This window comes from Scleropages formosus, chromosome 21, assembly GCF_900964775.1.
Source record: "Scleropages formosus chromosome 21, fSclFor1.1, whole genome shotgun sequence".
In the NCBI taxonomy this organism is placed as follows: Eukaryota; Metazoa; Chordata; class Actinopteri; order Osteoglossiformes; family Osteoglossidae; genus Scleropages; species Scleropages formosus.
This window is the reverse complement of record NC_041826.1, coordinates 4,927,354-4,943,138: the sequence shown is the minus strand read 5'-3', so window position 1 is coordinate 4,943,138 and position 15,785 is coordinate 4,927,354. Positions and strand designations below refer to the sequence as shown.

General features: G+C 44.9%; 1 protein-coding gene across 5 annotated transcripts in view; it reads right to left on the bottom strand.

Moving 5' to 3' along the window:
• Positions 1-89: 89 nt before the first annotated feature.
• Positions 90-15,785, bottom strand: part of LOC108924274 (glutaminase kidney isoform, mitochondrial) — a 40,995-nt gene continuing 25,299 nt past the window's right edge. The window contains exons 8-18 of one of the 5 annotated variants that reach the window (XM_018735525.2): positions 15,731-15,763; positions 15,569-15,627; positions 15,270-15,336; positions 14,921-14,971; positions 14,567-14,743; positions 13,582-13,713; positions 12,526-12,618; positions 7,043-7,104; positions 4,701-4,777; positions 2,278-2,341; positions 90-1,930 (exon numbers count right to left, since the gene is read on the bottom strand). In XM_018735525.2, coding sequence (XP_018591041.2) covers positions 1,783-1,930; positions 2,278-2,341; positions 4,701-4,777; positions 7,043-7,104; positions 12,526-12,618; positions 13,582-13,713; positions 14,567-14,743; positions 14,921-14,971; positions 15,270-15,336; positions 15,569-15,627; positions 15,731-15,763 — 963 coding nt within the window. In that variant the 3' untranslated portion in view covers positions 90-1,782. Of the gene's footprint in view, positions 1,931-2,277; positions 2,342-4,700; positions 4,778-5,645; positions 6,073-7,042; positions 7,105-9,860; positions 11,086-12,525; positions 12,619-13,581; positions 13,714-14,566; positions 14,744-14,920; positions 14,972-15,269; positions 15,337-15,568; positions 15,628-15,730; positions 15,764-15,785 lie in introns of those variants that run through there. The other 4 variants (XM_029247221.1, XM_029247218.1, XM_029247219.1 and 1 more) reach the window with 4 other exon arrangements.

The following is a 15,785-nucleotide window of genomic DNA, read 5'->3' as shown; positions in this document are numbered from 1 at the left end:
TACTTCCAACTGTTGTCCAAATGTCTCTATATGACATGGTGAGATTTCAACAAAACTCTTTCATACTGTACCGCGAACATGTGTTGTTCATTGTTTTTTTTTTTTTAGGTGCTCTTCGCTTCCTCGGTAACACCTGTTGTGCACTTAGTGTAAACATTTAAATACATCTTATGCAAAAAAAACAGACAAATGTGCAAAAATAAGCAACAAAATATTTTAAATATTGCCCTTTCCCATTATAAATGAGTGCCAGATTATCAATGATCCATTGATTTAAGAAAAAAAAAGCAGGAAACATTAACATAATACAGTGAGAATTTCTGTAAAATGTAGGTTTACACTATTCTACTCATACTGCTCTAGGATATCAAGGTTACAACGGTGGATTCCATATGTCCAGAAGCAAATGCGAGGGCCACAGAATAGGGGCCTGGCTGAGGAATTACCCAGCAGTCCTGGCTCTACTGTACATACAGGACAAGCTTGTAGAGCAGCAGTTACCGCATTGCCAGAAAGAACACGGTAACTTCAACGCAGAACGATGCTGAAGAAAAGGTGAGATTCTGAGCTCCGTAACATTACGAGGCGATAAGGAGCGGACGCCCGCCGCGAGATGCACCGTAGCTGGACGCTCAAGAGCGTGTACCTTGTGTGGTCAAGGCCACTCACCTCAACACCGGTCCATGTGACCCGCGTGACAAAAAAGGTGGGCAATTCAGCTCTCCACTGCACTACACACAGACTGTGTTTTCTTCCAGGGGAAGAGTGCTTGTACCTCGTTCACTTACCAAGGGGACGTCGCACAGCACGCATCTGTTCGGGAAGACGGAGCTCAAGGACAAAAGACATTTCATCCCCGGAAGCCTATTCGATATTCTCAAAGAAGGTGTCTCTGAACACAGGGTACACGTGAAGTCTGGTGGTGAGAGTCGCACCCAGGCCAGGTGTGCTGGACAGCGACGGAGATCCAACTTGGGGTCTCAACTCTGGGCCTTCCGAGGGTCTCCCTGGACACGTGGGGACGGCAGACATTTAGCGCCACCTTGGACACGCACCTTTTGCTTCCTCCAACACCACCAGCGAGAAAACAAGTGCACGACGGTTTGACAGCTGCACGCATACAGTAAAGAAAGAGGACTCTACTGTGCAATTACCACGTTTGGTTGGGGGGGGTGAAGAAGTTAGAAAATAAAAATAGCGACGGGAAAGTGTCACGTGCCTTAGTGTAAAAGAAACACAGACGTGCATCACAGGTAACGAACGGGCTAAGTGGTTTACAGCCTCTAGGCTGCCCGGTTTTCGGTTAATTTCATAACATACAAACTCTGCAGCTCACATCACCACAGAAACAAGATACGGTACAGCAAAGGCTTTTCACACCGGGATACCACACTGGTGCCACAGCACGGTCAGCATACAGTTTACACCGATACGCACACGCAGGTCGGTAAATAGTTTATACACCGATAACAACACGGGAAGGGCAATGAACCACGGCTTCAGCGGAGCTCGTGTGCGTCACACGCGCGTGGCTGCTGCGGGAAGGAGGAGGACCGCTCGAAACCGCTTCCGAACGGCCAAGCGCAAACCTAGAGAAGCTGAAGATCGTGAAGAAGCAGGGAGGGGAAAAGTCTCTCAAAAAAAAAAAAAAAATAAATAAATAAATAAAATAAATCTGCGCGATTACAACCAAGGATAAGATAACAGCCCCAGCGAAGAGAGGCAGATGCCACAACACCGTCTTTGTGATTGTTAAAAAGGGGGCGGCCTGGACCCCACCCCCTACAGCATGCCATCAAAGTTCTTCTGCGCCGTCTCGGAGTCGGCGCCGCTCTCCGGCGGGCTGTACTTGCTTTGGTAGTCCTTCAGCAAAGTGACCACATCGTGGTGGCCAAAGTGCACGGCCTCGTCCATCGGCGTGTTTCCCCACCTGCGCAGACGCACACAAATGCAGAGATGACCACCCGTCCACATTTACGCTTGTTCGGTCAGTCGACGCGTTTCTCCGCAGCAGCTCACAATGATTTACCCATTTCTACACCCAGGTAATTCTTAACTGTATCAATTCAGGGTAAGCGCCTTGACCGAGGGCACTGCAGCACGTGGAGGGATTAGAAATTCCATCTCCGCGTCCAGAGGCAGCAACCTTAACCGCCTACGCCACCTGCTGCTCAGGAAAAGGGATTGAACCCAGAGAGACACAAAAGGCAAACTAGGAAGGAACTCCAGACGACCGGAAGGGCCGATGACCTCGATCACAACCTTGCGGGGACTGACCTGTCCTTCGGCTCGGGGTTCACCTTGCAGGCCTCCAGGAGGAAACGAACCACCTCCGCGTGCCCTGAAACGAGGACCACCGTCAAAACATTCGCGCACGCGCGCACGCACACACGGGACACGATGCGGCGAGTAACCGTCCTCAGCTCAGCCGCAGAACAACGGCACATTTCGGTGAAAAAGCGGCAAAGCCGGAGTCAGCGATTCTCCATATAAATCCTCCGTTAAAGAAATTCACATGAGATGTACATTCTGGAGGGGGTGCGGTGGTGCAGTGGGTTGGACCGCAGTCCTGCTCTCCGGCGGGTCTGGGGTTCGAGTCCCACTTGGGGTGCCTTGCGGCGGACTGGCGTCCCGTCCTGGGTGTGTCCCCTTCCCCCTCCGGCCTTACGCCATGTGTTACCGGGTAGGCTCCGGTTCCCCGTGACCCCGTAAGGGACGAGCGGTTCTGAAAATGTGTGTGTACATTCCGGTACGTGTGGCAGTTAAGGAAACCATTAAGAAACATTTTAACCGAGCACCTAGCGCTCGTGACGGCACAGTGACAATCGTGTTACTTCTCACCCCCTCTGTCGTTCAGCACTAGGGAAGTTACCTTCGTGATCCACATCTACTTACAACTGCTCAACTGTAGCCATTCACACACTGCTCATGTGCACATATTTATACACCTTCTGCGTTCTTATATTTTCTCATTATCTATAAACATTTGATTTTCTGCAGCGCAACACAAATAAAGCAATATTCTGAATGACTGGATATTAGTAATCTCAAAAAAGAAAAACCAAGATGTTCCAACGCTCCTCCCCAAGGTGATTTCGAATTTACGGTAAAGGAAGACTAAATATGTTTTACCGCATTTATTCGTTCGGCTGATGCTTTTGTCCAAAGCGACTTACCATTTTACTAACCCTTACTGGAGCAATTCAGGGTAAGTACCTCGCTCAAGGGTACTACAGCAGGAGGTGAGACTCGAACCTGCGGGTCCAAAGGCGGCAGCTCTACCCGCTACGCTACCAGCCGTTATCTGAGACCTAACATATTTTAGCAAATAAAGATGATTTTAAAGAAATAATACTATAACGAGTTGCGGGAGTGGAGGTACGGACACAAACCGATATTATCGTGGAGCTGCCGGGAAAACGTGCAGCCCCCACGTGCCACCGCTCCGCTCTTCCCTACTGATTATAATATTCCATAACATACTGAATGCAACGTTTCATAACACGTACTGGCCAAGCAGCCCTGACCCTGCCGTTGCAGATGAGGCCAGTACCGGGGTAAACCGCAACATCTGAGCATCCTTCTTTCAAGGTGATGCATGAATCCACGTGAGAGAAAGATATTTTTGCAGAGCAATCCAAGTACCTTGAACAAAGGCAGCACCGTGGTACTGTACCAGGCTTCAGTGTAAACCGCAGCCTTCCACAATAGAACCGTGAAGGACTCCGCAGCTCTTTTTAAGCAGCGAGAGAATTTACCCGCCTTCTACAAACTTACCCACCGAACACTGCTTCTCTGCTTGGCAAATCTACATCCTTATTAAATATCAATCTCCTGTTTCGGGGTAAAAAAAAAGCTTCATTAAGTTTTTAAAAATTTCACTACTAAGCGTGATGTTATTTATAGTGGAACGACTGCTTTCGTACGATACTTGGCAGCAGGATAGCTGTTGCACGTCCGAAAAATGTGATAAATTAAGTTGGGTCTCCTACAAATTCCTAAAGAAAGTTCAGAAGCAGAAAAGTCACTTTCTGTTGTTCAGATTATGGAAGGATCTTCTGGAACGCACATTTTTACACTGGCTTTTATGCTATGTACTAGTTTTATTCTGTTTTTATTCGAATATTTACTTACATTCTTTATCAAAAGGAAAGTTTGACACTCGCTGGAAGCTTTTTTTTTTTTTTTTTTTTTTTAGATAATTGATGATGTAGGTTTTTGTAAATACTTGATCACCGATAAACTTAGGACTCCACAGCCACCCTTTCCCTTAACAGCTTCACAAACACAAGTTCAGTAGTTGCACCCAACACATTTTAATATTCTTAAATCTCGTTTTTACACGTAATCTTTTGCTGATTCGTTTAAGGGTTTACAAATACTTGCACAATATCTCTTCAATTTCAGAGCCGCTGATGCTAAATTTTATGCTTTGTATAATTTTTGCTTATTTCTGCATTTTATGTCTTAACCACTGACCTTGCTCTTTATTTCATCTTACCATATACTTGCCATGCTTAGTAATGTTAGACGCTCTGGGATTGAATTTACCCTGATTTTATGAAAGGTGCTTTATAAAGAGAGATTAAACGGCACATAAATTTAAACATTTCCTCTTGCACGCAGCAAATAACAGGAAGAAATCGGGTAATTGGATACCTGCGGAGGTTTGTGTTTCAAACTGTTTGTCGAGACCGTACCTTCAGCGGCCGCCACGTGCAACGCCGTCCTGGAGTCGTAGTCCCTCTGCTCCATGTCCATGGAGGACAAGGCAAACCTGCAGGACGAAGACAGGCTCTGAGAAGCGTCTGCGGACCACCGGGCCGTCGCCGGCGGGCTGTTCGGCACGATCGACTCCGTCACCCTGATTTAAGTCGCACCGCGAACGCAGCGAGCTCTCCGAGCGCGGGCCGAAGCCACGGTGTCGGCCCCAAGCCTCTGACCGACCCCCGACCGGGGCCTTGGTCCTGGAACCTCAACGAGGCACAACAGACCATCTTTAGGCTCCTCAAACAGCGAAAGGTGGCCGAGTTTCACCGCGGTCCAGGCACAAGCGGGCAGTACGCCGTCTCACTGCGGCAGAACGAGACATCGACGTAAAAGCGCCTCGTGGAAAGCGTTGCTCAAAGCACAGTCTTTAGTTAACTCCTACAAAGTTGTCTCAACAGCGAACGACCCTTTGAGCTTATTTATATTCATCATTTTCAATTTCACCCCTCCAGGCAGGTCCCTGCTTCGTCACACACGTTTACGACAGGCCGTTCAACTGATGTTAACTATGTTTCCTATGTACCTATGAGCTCTTTCTCTATAGCTAGCACTTTTAAAAACTATTTTGTGGAATAACAAACGATATTAAATAAAGCTAAATAACTCCACCTTTTTATTCAAACCAGCAGAAAACAACCAAGTACACAGGCGGTGAAGAACGTACCGTTCTTCACATTAAAATAACTTGAATATTGAATAATGGCTTTTGCTGAAACAGTGGTCATGTCCTTTGCACGCACTACTCTCACACGGTATTACATCAGTGTGACCTTATCTTTCATCAGTGAAAGTGCAGATTGTCCTAGACTTGCGACATTTACATTTAGCTAAAGCAACTTACAATTTGATTATACTTACAACTATTTACACGGCTGGGTAATATCACTGGAGAAATTTAGGGTTACGACCTTGCTCAAGGGTACTACAACTGGATGGGGGGGATCGAACCTCCATCCTTTGGGTCAAAAGGCAGTTGCTCTAACCACTACGCTACCAGCTGACCCTATAAGCTGCGACAGATTCAGCTTACAAGCACCTGGACTTACGACGGTCATCCCCTCAACCTTATTCGTTGTACTGGACTCCCATTGTTTGGTCGTGATATCTATGGGTGACTGGTCTGTCTGCTCTACGATAACATCAGATTGCAGTGCAGCCCTAAGACACCATATTTATTACCGACTCAGTGCGTCTATCAGCGACTGTGTTTTAGTTACAAAAACGTCGTTTTGTTTACAGAACGTTTCCTTCGCGGTTCCATTCAAGTTGCTTTTTTCGCCAGCAAGCGAAAGCACAAGAATTCTGGTGGCACAGAAAAGAAAAAGTGGAACAAAAAAAAAAAAAAAAAACACTTAGAAATGAAAGTGAAAACAGTGCTACATAAAAATATAACACTGTACTTACATTTACATTTATTCATTTACATGTATTCATTTAGCAGACGCTTTTCTCCAAAGCGACGTACATCTCATGGAAAATGCAATTTGTGCATTACATTAGGATAAAGACACACAAGTACAGTTAGTTTATTTCCTTCACCATATGCACTGACGTTCATCACACAAGTAGCCGCATAAAACTTTACCAGAATATCGCCGATTCCTATCCACCTTCCTATTGTATTTTTTTTTTTTTTTTTTTGGAGATACATATAAACATTCACGTTACCTTGCAGGAGTAGCTCTGTAAAGGATTGATCTGAGGTTGATCATGAACATTTATACCTTACATGATCTTAAGAGATCATGGGTGAAGTGAGTCTGGAAAAGATGAGTTTCAAGACCCTTTTTAAATGCGGACGGAGATTCAGCAGTTTTGAGTGTGAGGGGAAGGTCGTTCCCCCGCGACGGAGCCGGAACCGAGAACCTCCGTGCTTTACCTTTCGTGCGTGGGACCACCTAGTGGGCAGATGTGGAAGAGTGTAGCAGTCTGGTTGGGGTGTAGTGAAAGAGTACTTAAAATGAATAATTTACGAAATTAGTGGAAAATATAAAACAAGGCCCCATTATACAAAGCAGCAGCATTCAACATCCATACATGCTGATCGTTTATATATCCCTCTGCCTCATGTACTAGAGGGGGATTCGGAACTTGTGACGGTTGTCGGAACAGAGCACAAGTGCAGCACCGTTGTCTGTTCAGTCCACGAATCACACAACCAGTGGTCACTTTGTTTTGCTGTTGACTGTCCTCACCTGCCAGGCGGCACTGTTTAAAACCTGACATGACAAAGAGAACGGCACGAAAAGGCCAAGAAGGAAAAGCTCAGTACCTCCTCAACGCCGACACGTCACCTGTGTACGCGGCAAACAGGAGGTTGATGACGGACTTCACCTGCGGGAAGACAGAAGAGCCGTTTGTGGAAGGGAAGGGAGACGAGGCGGAGAGACTCGGCGGAGCACGGCCGCTGCCCAGGGACAGCCGCGGCTCCCAGGGTCGATGACCGCTGCTCTCCGGCTCGCCTACAGCACATACGATGACAGTGCGTCTAGATGCGTTTCCTGTTATGAAACAAACCAACAAAAGTGTCCAAGAACGAACGGGACCCACAAAGGGCGAGTTCAGCTGGAGAATCGGGTGGAAGCGGACCGGAACGATTACGGCGGCTTCTCCGGGAGTTTTACAGCTCTTAACCAGCAAGAGGGCGGAGCAGAAGTCATTCGAGCATCGGGAGAGTTTTTCCTGAAGGTTCAAGGACGGCTGTTAATGTTGGGATGCGACCAGCTACAGTCAATATATTAAGCAACTCACATTCAGTAAGGGACTCTAAGGCTTGTTTGGAACGGAAAAAAAATGTTTTAAGAGTCTGAGTTTGGAGAACAGTCTATGAGACACTTCTCAGGCTGAAATTTGAACTTCAATGCAGTTGGTAAAACAGAGACTAACAGTTAAGATTTGTTGCTCTGTTTTAAGGAGTCATTACTGACTGAACATGTGTTTGGGGAATTTATGTAGCGGAAGCATATTTCGAAGGGGGAAAAACAGTGGGAAGATCACTTTCCGGGGAGAGAGAGTCGGTCAGTAGAGGGCAGCGGGAGTCACACTTTTAGCATTGATCCACTATACTTTGCGCACACACATTGTCACATGGACCGCATTTTTTTTCTCCTAGCTACGACAGTGTGTGCATTTAAATTGTAAACCCATTCCCTCCCCCAAACCGGAACAATGGAGCAGCAGGTGTGTGACACAGAAAAACAGGCAAGCTTACGCAAGCATGTCGCTCACACAAACACACACACACACACATGCGTGCAGCAGCACAAACACACTTGTTAACAGTATAATAAGCAGGAGGGCAGGTTGAAAGGCCAGGATGCGTATCAGGAGCTTAACCAGCGAGCGCGAGCACATCGTCATGTGGCTGAACACTCCCATCCTCCCCGCCAGGGCAGAGTCACAGCACCGTTCACTCGGAACAAAAGGCTAACAATAATCAAGCTCATAACACATTGCCAAGAGACGGCATTATTATTGCAGTGCAAATGTTGGAAACGCTTCCCCGCGGGATTTCTTAATGGATCCATAAAAGAGCTCATGAGATAAGTGAAGCATCAGCGGCCATGACAGGCTGGAGGATGCTACGCAAAGCAGGGACATAAGCAGGCTTGGCACACAGCAACAGACTTTAGGATAAAGCGCGAACACGAAACGGCACAAGCAGCCAGTAGGGAAAACTGGATACACACAGCTGACCTGCTTGGGGACACAACACACTCCTGCTGATGGCCTCAACCCCTCTGCTCTAGCTGAACACACACCACCTAGTACTAAAGATTTATTGTTTTTCTACTAGTTGTCTCAGCACTTCACTGAGACAGGGACCCACATCCAGCACATGAGCCATTTCACAATTATAAACAAACAGCGCATATTAGAAATGATTGCACTTTTCTGAGCTACTAAATAAAAGAAAAATTGGTGACAGAAATGCCTCTGCACAGAAATTTATTGGTTACGTCTTCATCGGTGTGTTACACTGGCAGCAAGGCAACATAGATTTTAAACAACATCTGCCTGCAAAGGTTATCATTCACACAAACAAAGTGTCTTAAAAAGAAATCATATAATACTGATCATACAAGCTACATGGCAACAAAAAATAACATTCCAGAAACACATGTTGATGTCTATCACACAAAAGGGGGGTGGGGGGGGGGGGGGGGGGGGGGGGAAAGAGAAAAAAAAAAAAAAAAAAACAAAAAACAACCGGTGCCTTCAAATCCTAAATGATTGGATTAACTGCTGTGGACTTCGCTTGAATTCTTAAAAAGGAGTGACAATACGTCCAACATACAGCAAAGAAAGTGTCCTTTGTTTTCGGCTGTGGATTCAACAGGCCACGGTTGTTTTAATTAAACACAAAATGTTTGTAGAGAAACAAAAGTAGCAAAGGGAGGCGGCATTCAAAATAGACTTATTAAATGATACAAAAAGACATGGATGCAGAAAGGAAAACCACCAAAAAAAAAAAAAAAAAAAAACATTTGCACAAGACCAGGTGTGTGAGGGACACACAATCAGGTACAACATGTGGTGTTTGAAGGTTTTCTACATAAATACTGGTACTGCATTCAGAAAGCATATTCTATAAATAAGATTCAATTTCGTCACATTGCGGGACACTGGAAGGCTTGGATCCCCATTAAGTTCAAGTACAGGCTACTCTTCTCCTGAATCATACAAAAGCAAGCAGACCTTTCCCACCAGGACACAGTTGAATGAAAAGAAGGACATGTATGCAGTACACAGCACAGGAATGACATACACATGTTGATTGGTCATGTGAATATTAGTGCCCCATTAAAAAGCAAGGGTTCAACATAACCAACGTGAAAGCCTTAGGCCACAGCAGTACCGAGAACTGCGAGGAGAACATATACTAATATGTATTTAATGCTTTCACGTGTGTTGGATCGGACCCTCCGCAGTAAGGCATCTGAATGCACTGCATTATAAAGTTGAATGACATTATAACAGAACAATTTCTAGAGTGCTAAGATCTTTTTTGAAACTACAAACAAAACCATACTTTTCCCAAATGCATCAGCCTGTTGCAAACATACATTTCAAAAGCAATCAACAAAATAGGGGGGAAGGAAAAAAAAAAAAAAAAAAAAAAAGCATTCATGTTAATACAACATACAGGCTATTAACAGAAGCACAACACACATCGGTTAAGACAATTAGAGTTCCAGTCTAGACCCTGCAGGTGCGACATGTATAAAACACTGGGAAACAGTTCATGCATATCATGTGAACACCTATGGCCCCCCCGATGGAATACAATCTCCACATTCAGGAATGCCCCATAAAACAGCAGCTGACATCGAATGAACGTTTATGAAGATCTAATTCCCTTAGACAGCTTCTGCCCTGCTGTTGAGAGTATTCCCCAGTACCTCTGTACTGACTCCTCACATGAAAGCAGATCGCAATAAAGCAAGGAACAAGCTGCCAACTAAGACAGGCAAATTTCCAATTGAAAGCTTGAAAATAAAATAATTTTAAAAAACAATATAGTATAAATAAAATCTTGCATGATTATAAAGTAAGATCCATTTCCACTACACATTAACTGCTCTAATCAAAACAAGCCCAAACATTTAATCTCAAACTCAAAACTATCCAGTACATAAAAATAAGTTAATAGCAAAAAATAAAGCAAAATCGCAGCACCTCCTTGCTTCAAATATGAGCAGGTGCAGGGAAACCCATGAGCTCAACAGCAAATCAGAAACCCAGAGGCATGAAGGCACCTAATATTAAACTGCCTGGTACAGTATTTGACTTGTGATGTTTAAGGGAGCGTGAATGTGTTCCAGGCTCACCTCCCTGCTCTTTGGTTCAAGGCACACGGCAAACAGCAAACACACACATCACGCAAGAGCTTCAGCTCGCCGTTGAGCTTAAGCGAGCTTTGCACATCTCGGGTGTTAACACACGTCTGATGGGTCGACATTCAAAATCAACTAAAGTACAATAATTCAGATACAGTGAGGAAATGACAGGCTGCCACATTTACAATCCACCAACCACACTGTAACAAACAATCTGGTTGAGAATTTATATTAATTGTGAATCCGGCGAGCTGTCAAGGGCGTGCGTGTCTCTTCTCCACACCCCCGTCCCCCTCCCACAGAGCATGAGCAGGTCCGTCTTTTAGTTGCGGTCCCCGACACCCTCCATCCTATAGACTACAGTGGTGGAGCTGTCCTCATTGGACTCTGTGGGGGACACCTTTTTCCACAGAGTATCTTTGAGAGCTAGCTCTTGCTGAAGGCTCTCATAATCCATCGGTCCGAAGGTGTGCTGCTGTTTTCAGGCAATACGGATAACAAATTAGTATTTTTGTGGTCTTCGGAAGAGACCAAAATGTGCATGCCAAAAATCGGAGGTAAAACGTTGTCTGTGGACTCCTGCATAGCTACCCCTGGTGGCGGAGCGTTTGTGCAGGGGCCTGCTTAACTTCTGCCGGCCATCATTCACTTCAACAAACCTGCCTGACATGCCGTTAAGTCTTCAGATCAGCATTCAGTGTTATTACTGTTAAATCACTTCACTGCTTTGCCAATGCTTTTATCCACAGTGAAGTGCATTCTTACCCCCTTTATACTGTTGTGTACTATTGTGGAACAACTGAGGTTCAACTCAGTACTGCGCAGGGACCTTTGGGTTAGAATGTGTCCTTGATCATGTAAGCAGCTGGTCACAAAAGGTATGGTGTGTGACCGATGCAAACCACTGAAAACTCATTTTTAAATTCTTTCAATGTACAAGATTCGTTTGAGCAATTGAACAAGACATGTCAAAGCTTGCTGAGAAGAACGAGGCCTCTTATTACACAGTAGGTACTGATATCGGCATCGGGGCTCAGTAACCCGGCTCCCTGTGTGCCACAGATTACGCTGTAGACCTTAAAGCCCATTGCCGGCTGGGATTTTGACTGAATGCATCACATAATTTAAATAAGATTAAACAATGTGCAAGATGAGAACTTGCTATCATTTCAAAACAAATTAAAAACTTAAGACTTGGGTTAATAAAATTCTCTTTAAGGATACTTTCAAGAATCTAAAAGAACAGAATAAATGAGTGCTTTATTTCGCTTTTACCAATCCTCAGTTGTTCAAAGAACATGGGCAAATCACCTCTCATGGTGCTAGTAAAATTAAAATAAAACTCATTTACAGATGTAACATTACATTCAAAATACTTGTCATCATGACTTTCCAGATTCCTAAAACTCAAAGGCATTTTGAAGTCACTAACAATATGAGAACAAATTCTAAACTAATGCTTTCAGTTTAATCTGATTGTATGAGGCTTTCCATCTAAACCCCAGTCAAGGTCCAGTAATTAAAAGCTCTTTGGTAACGAAGTAGTAAACCACAGAGCCTGCAGGGACCAAGGTTGTCAAACCCTGAGCAGATGCTACTTCCGAAGACAAACTGAGCACTACTTATTTTTGAACTCAGAAATGTCCTCGTCTCCTCCAAAAGTGTGCAAAAATGCAGTGTATTACAAGACGTGAGGATGCATTCTGTGAACAGTAAGTGATGAAAGAGTGATGCCACCGGTAAAGTCCTCCTCACTGTGTGGTTCCCTCCTACTGCTCAGCTTCTTCTACAGCTTCTATGTTATAGCTTGTGGATGATTGGCAAGTGCCCACTGTCCTCACTGACCTACAGGGCAGGGGCTGGTTGGGGTGATGGGAAGGGTGGGTCTGCAGGGGTGGAAAGGCCGTGTGCTTACCCGCTGGTCACCTCCCTCTCTGCGAGGATCCATCTTCTTGGCAAAGTGTCTCAGGTTGTCATAGTTGTGGAAGTTGTACAGACCAACAAGGTCCTGAAATACAAGAGGGACCCAGGTGAGATGCAGTGCCACTGTATTGCAATATCTCTGCTCTTCTCCCTCATCACAGAACAGACAGCTATAGATTAATGGAGGGAGAAAAGAAAAACGTCTCCTCTCTGTGTAACCTAGCAACCACTGTGCCACACTGCACTCATACTGCGGCTTCTGTGACAAATACCTCAGGGGTTTACAGTTCAGTGTGACTTTCCCTTTACGACCGCAGCGCTCGCTCTGCTAATGCTGTCAAAGCTATGGTACAATCCATCCTTTAAAAAGGAGGCACTTCCCACTTTATTCAAAGCATCAGCTAAATAAATAAATGAGAAATGAACTTTTAGCCTTGGTGACATTACACAAACAGTACCCAGGATCTTGCCATGGGGTGGCTCCTCCCACACACCTAAATTATTTCACAGACGTATACATCTTGGAAAGCATCTCTTTAGAATCTAATATTTTATAATGTAAAATCATCTTTTAAGGGGGGCGCAGCGGGTTGGACCGGGTCCTGCTCTCCGGTGGGTCTGGGGTTCGAGTCCCACTTGGGGTGCCTTGCGACTGACTGGCATCCCGCCCTGGGTGTGTCCCCTCCCCCTCCAGCCTTACGCCGAGTTGCCGGGTTAGGCTCCAGTTCCCTGCGACCCCGTATTGAACAAGCGGTTCAGAAAATGTGTGTGTGTGTGTGTGTGAGAAATCACCTTTCATCGTAATGAGGAACCATGAAGAAAAAAAAATTTCCTCTATGTTTAAAAGATAAGGGAAGAACTTTGGTTCCCAAAAATTGGATGAATGGCTCAGAAACGCATTATTTTTCTCCTTTTAAATTAATGGTATATAAGAATTAATTTTACAAATTGTAAAATTAATCAAAGAGATTTTCACTAACAAATTACAGGTGCTATGCAAGGGAAGCCAGAGCTGGCACTGCACCAGCAGTCGACAACCTTGACCTACCGTACAGAACTGGATTCCCCGCACACTGTTGCCTAGCTTGTCCAGCGGTGGGGACCAGCACATGACACCCATGACATTGGGCACCACCAGCAGGATGCCTCCTGACACACCTGACTTGGCTGGAAGGCCCACCTGCAAGAGAGCATGAAGGACATGAGGGCATCAACCCAAGGACATGCAGTGTAAATCTGAGGACTGATCCTGGCTGAAACTAGAGACAGACAATTCAGTGACACACAAATGTCACTTCTGCCATTCATTCTGGCTTTTAATGTTTCTTTTTCTATGTTTATCCTTTAATAGCACAAGGGATTTGTCTGCATCTATAACCACCTTTTTTATGTTTGTTTTGTTTATTGCATTATTTGCTTTTAATTTCTAAATCCTCTTACTTTAATTCCATTTCTGTTTAAAAGGGTGCCTTTAAGAGCGGCAATGGTTGCTGGAACACAAAAAGGCTTTACCTTACAAAATGTACGATTGTACCTGAGTATGTTTCCATACAGGTGGCAGAAGAAACCGAGAAGGAAAAGAGAGCAGGATAGATGCAGACACAAATAACACAGCGTGTGCCTGACATTATAACTATCATAAAATAGCAAATGCTGGTAACGTTAACCTATTTTTGTAAAGAAGCGAAGAGCACCAGCTCACTTTTTTCAAGGAATTTGGGATTATTTCCGTAAATAATTTATAGTCTCTTAGTAGGTGCATTTCAATGAGTTGGTAACCCACTCTTCACGTTCAGTACAAATAACCAAGGTAAACAGAAACACTGGTCCCCTTTTCTAATGCATGGCCACACTTTCAACTTTGAATGGATTCACATGATGCCTGGTGCGTGATGCGTGTGCTTGTATAAACCCGTACGTCCCTTTGTGGGGTCAGTGAGGGCTGGGAGTGCTGCACTGAGAGCCAATCTGATCTTTAGGCAAGAGGAAGGATTTGGGATGGCGAGTTGAGGTACAGGTATGGTTTTACTCACGTGGAAAGCAAACTGGCCCGAGAAGTCGTACATTCCACATGAGTGCATGAGACTCAGTGTGTCACGCACTGCCTCAGGGCTAAGCACGCGTTCCCCCGTGATGGGGCAGAAGCCACCATTGGCCAAGGTGGCAGCCATGACACTGGCGCTCTCACATGTCACCTCGATGGAGCACAGCTGTAGGGGAGTGAACAAGCAAACCATACATAGTCATTATAAAAACTTTTCAATCAACACCCTTTAAAAAAAAAAAAAAAAAAAAAAACACTTAAGTTAGAATAGTCCTGATAATGAACTGAAAATTCCAAGCAAATCCTAAAAGGTATATGATTGAGCAAGGTAGTTCTCTCTTACCTGGAAGTAGAAGTCAAGGATGGAGGTCATGTCTGTACCCTCAGGGAAACACTGCATGGGAAAGCGGGAGGATAAGGCCACTGACAGAGCACCAATACTTCGTTGCAAAGCTCCAGACCTCCACTGAACGCATTTGTGATCCTGTCTCCGTGGCCACACCGCCCCAAGAAGCAGGCTACATTTACAGACCTACTGCCAGTACTACTGCTTAACTCTTTCCCCAAAAGCCTGGCGCTCATCAGATGAGAACTGAAACAGCCGTACATCATTTGCGGCAGGGATGAAGGTGCCAGTGCAGAACATCTTTTCTCTTTCCCCAGTAACAACGCCCCGGGTCTTGGTCACTGACCTTCTTTTCCTTCAGGTAGTAGCCTATGGCAAAATTTCTGTCTCCTGACTCGCGCTCTGACTGGAATCTGGGTCAGAAACACACGAGAAACCACTTTCACAGTCCGCCCTGCTAAATTTCAATAGAAAGAAACGTAGGAGACAGCATCGAGGGTTGCTAAAAACTGTTACTATAAATATTAACAACACTGTCATTTCTTTTGCTCACAGCTTTTACTGAGTTATTAAAAGTTAAGCCAGAAACACACTGTGCACTGCCAAGGAACTGTACTCCTTCACATGTACAAAACGCGCACTTACGTGGCATTGCTGAAACCAACATACTCATTCCCTGCCATTTTATTCAGGAAATTCATGACCTGCAAGATAAGTGCTGACATTTACCGGAGTGCATTTAAACCCAGTTACATCCAATTGAGAGCTCAAAAGAAAGTACTGCAAACCCGAAGTTTAACTACTCACATAGTCAAACTTTTCTGCGTTGCTTGCTCCTTGCTGAAAGATAAAAAGAACAAAA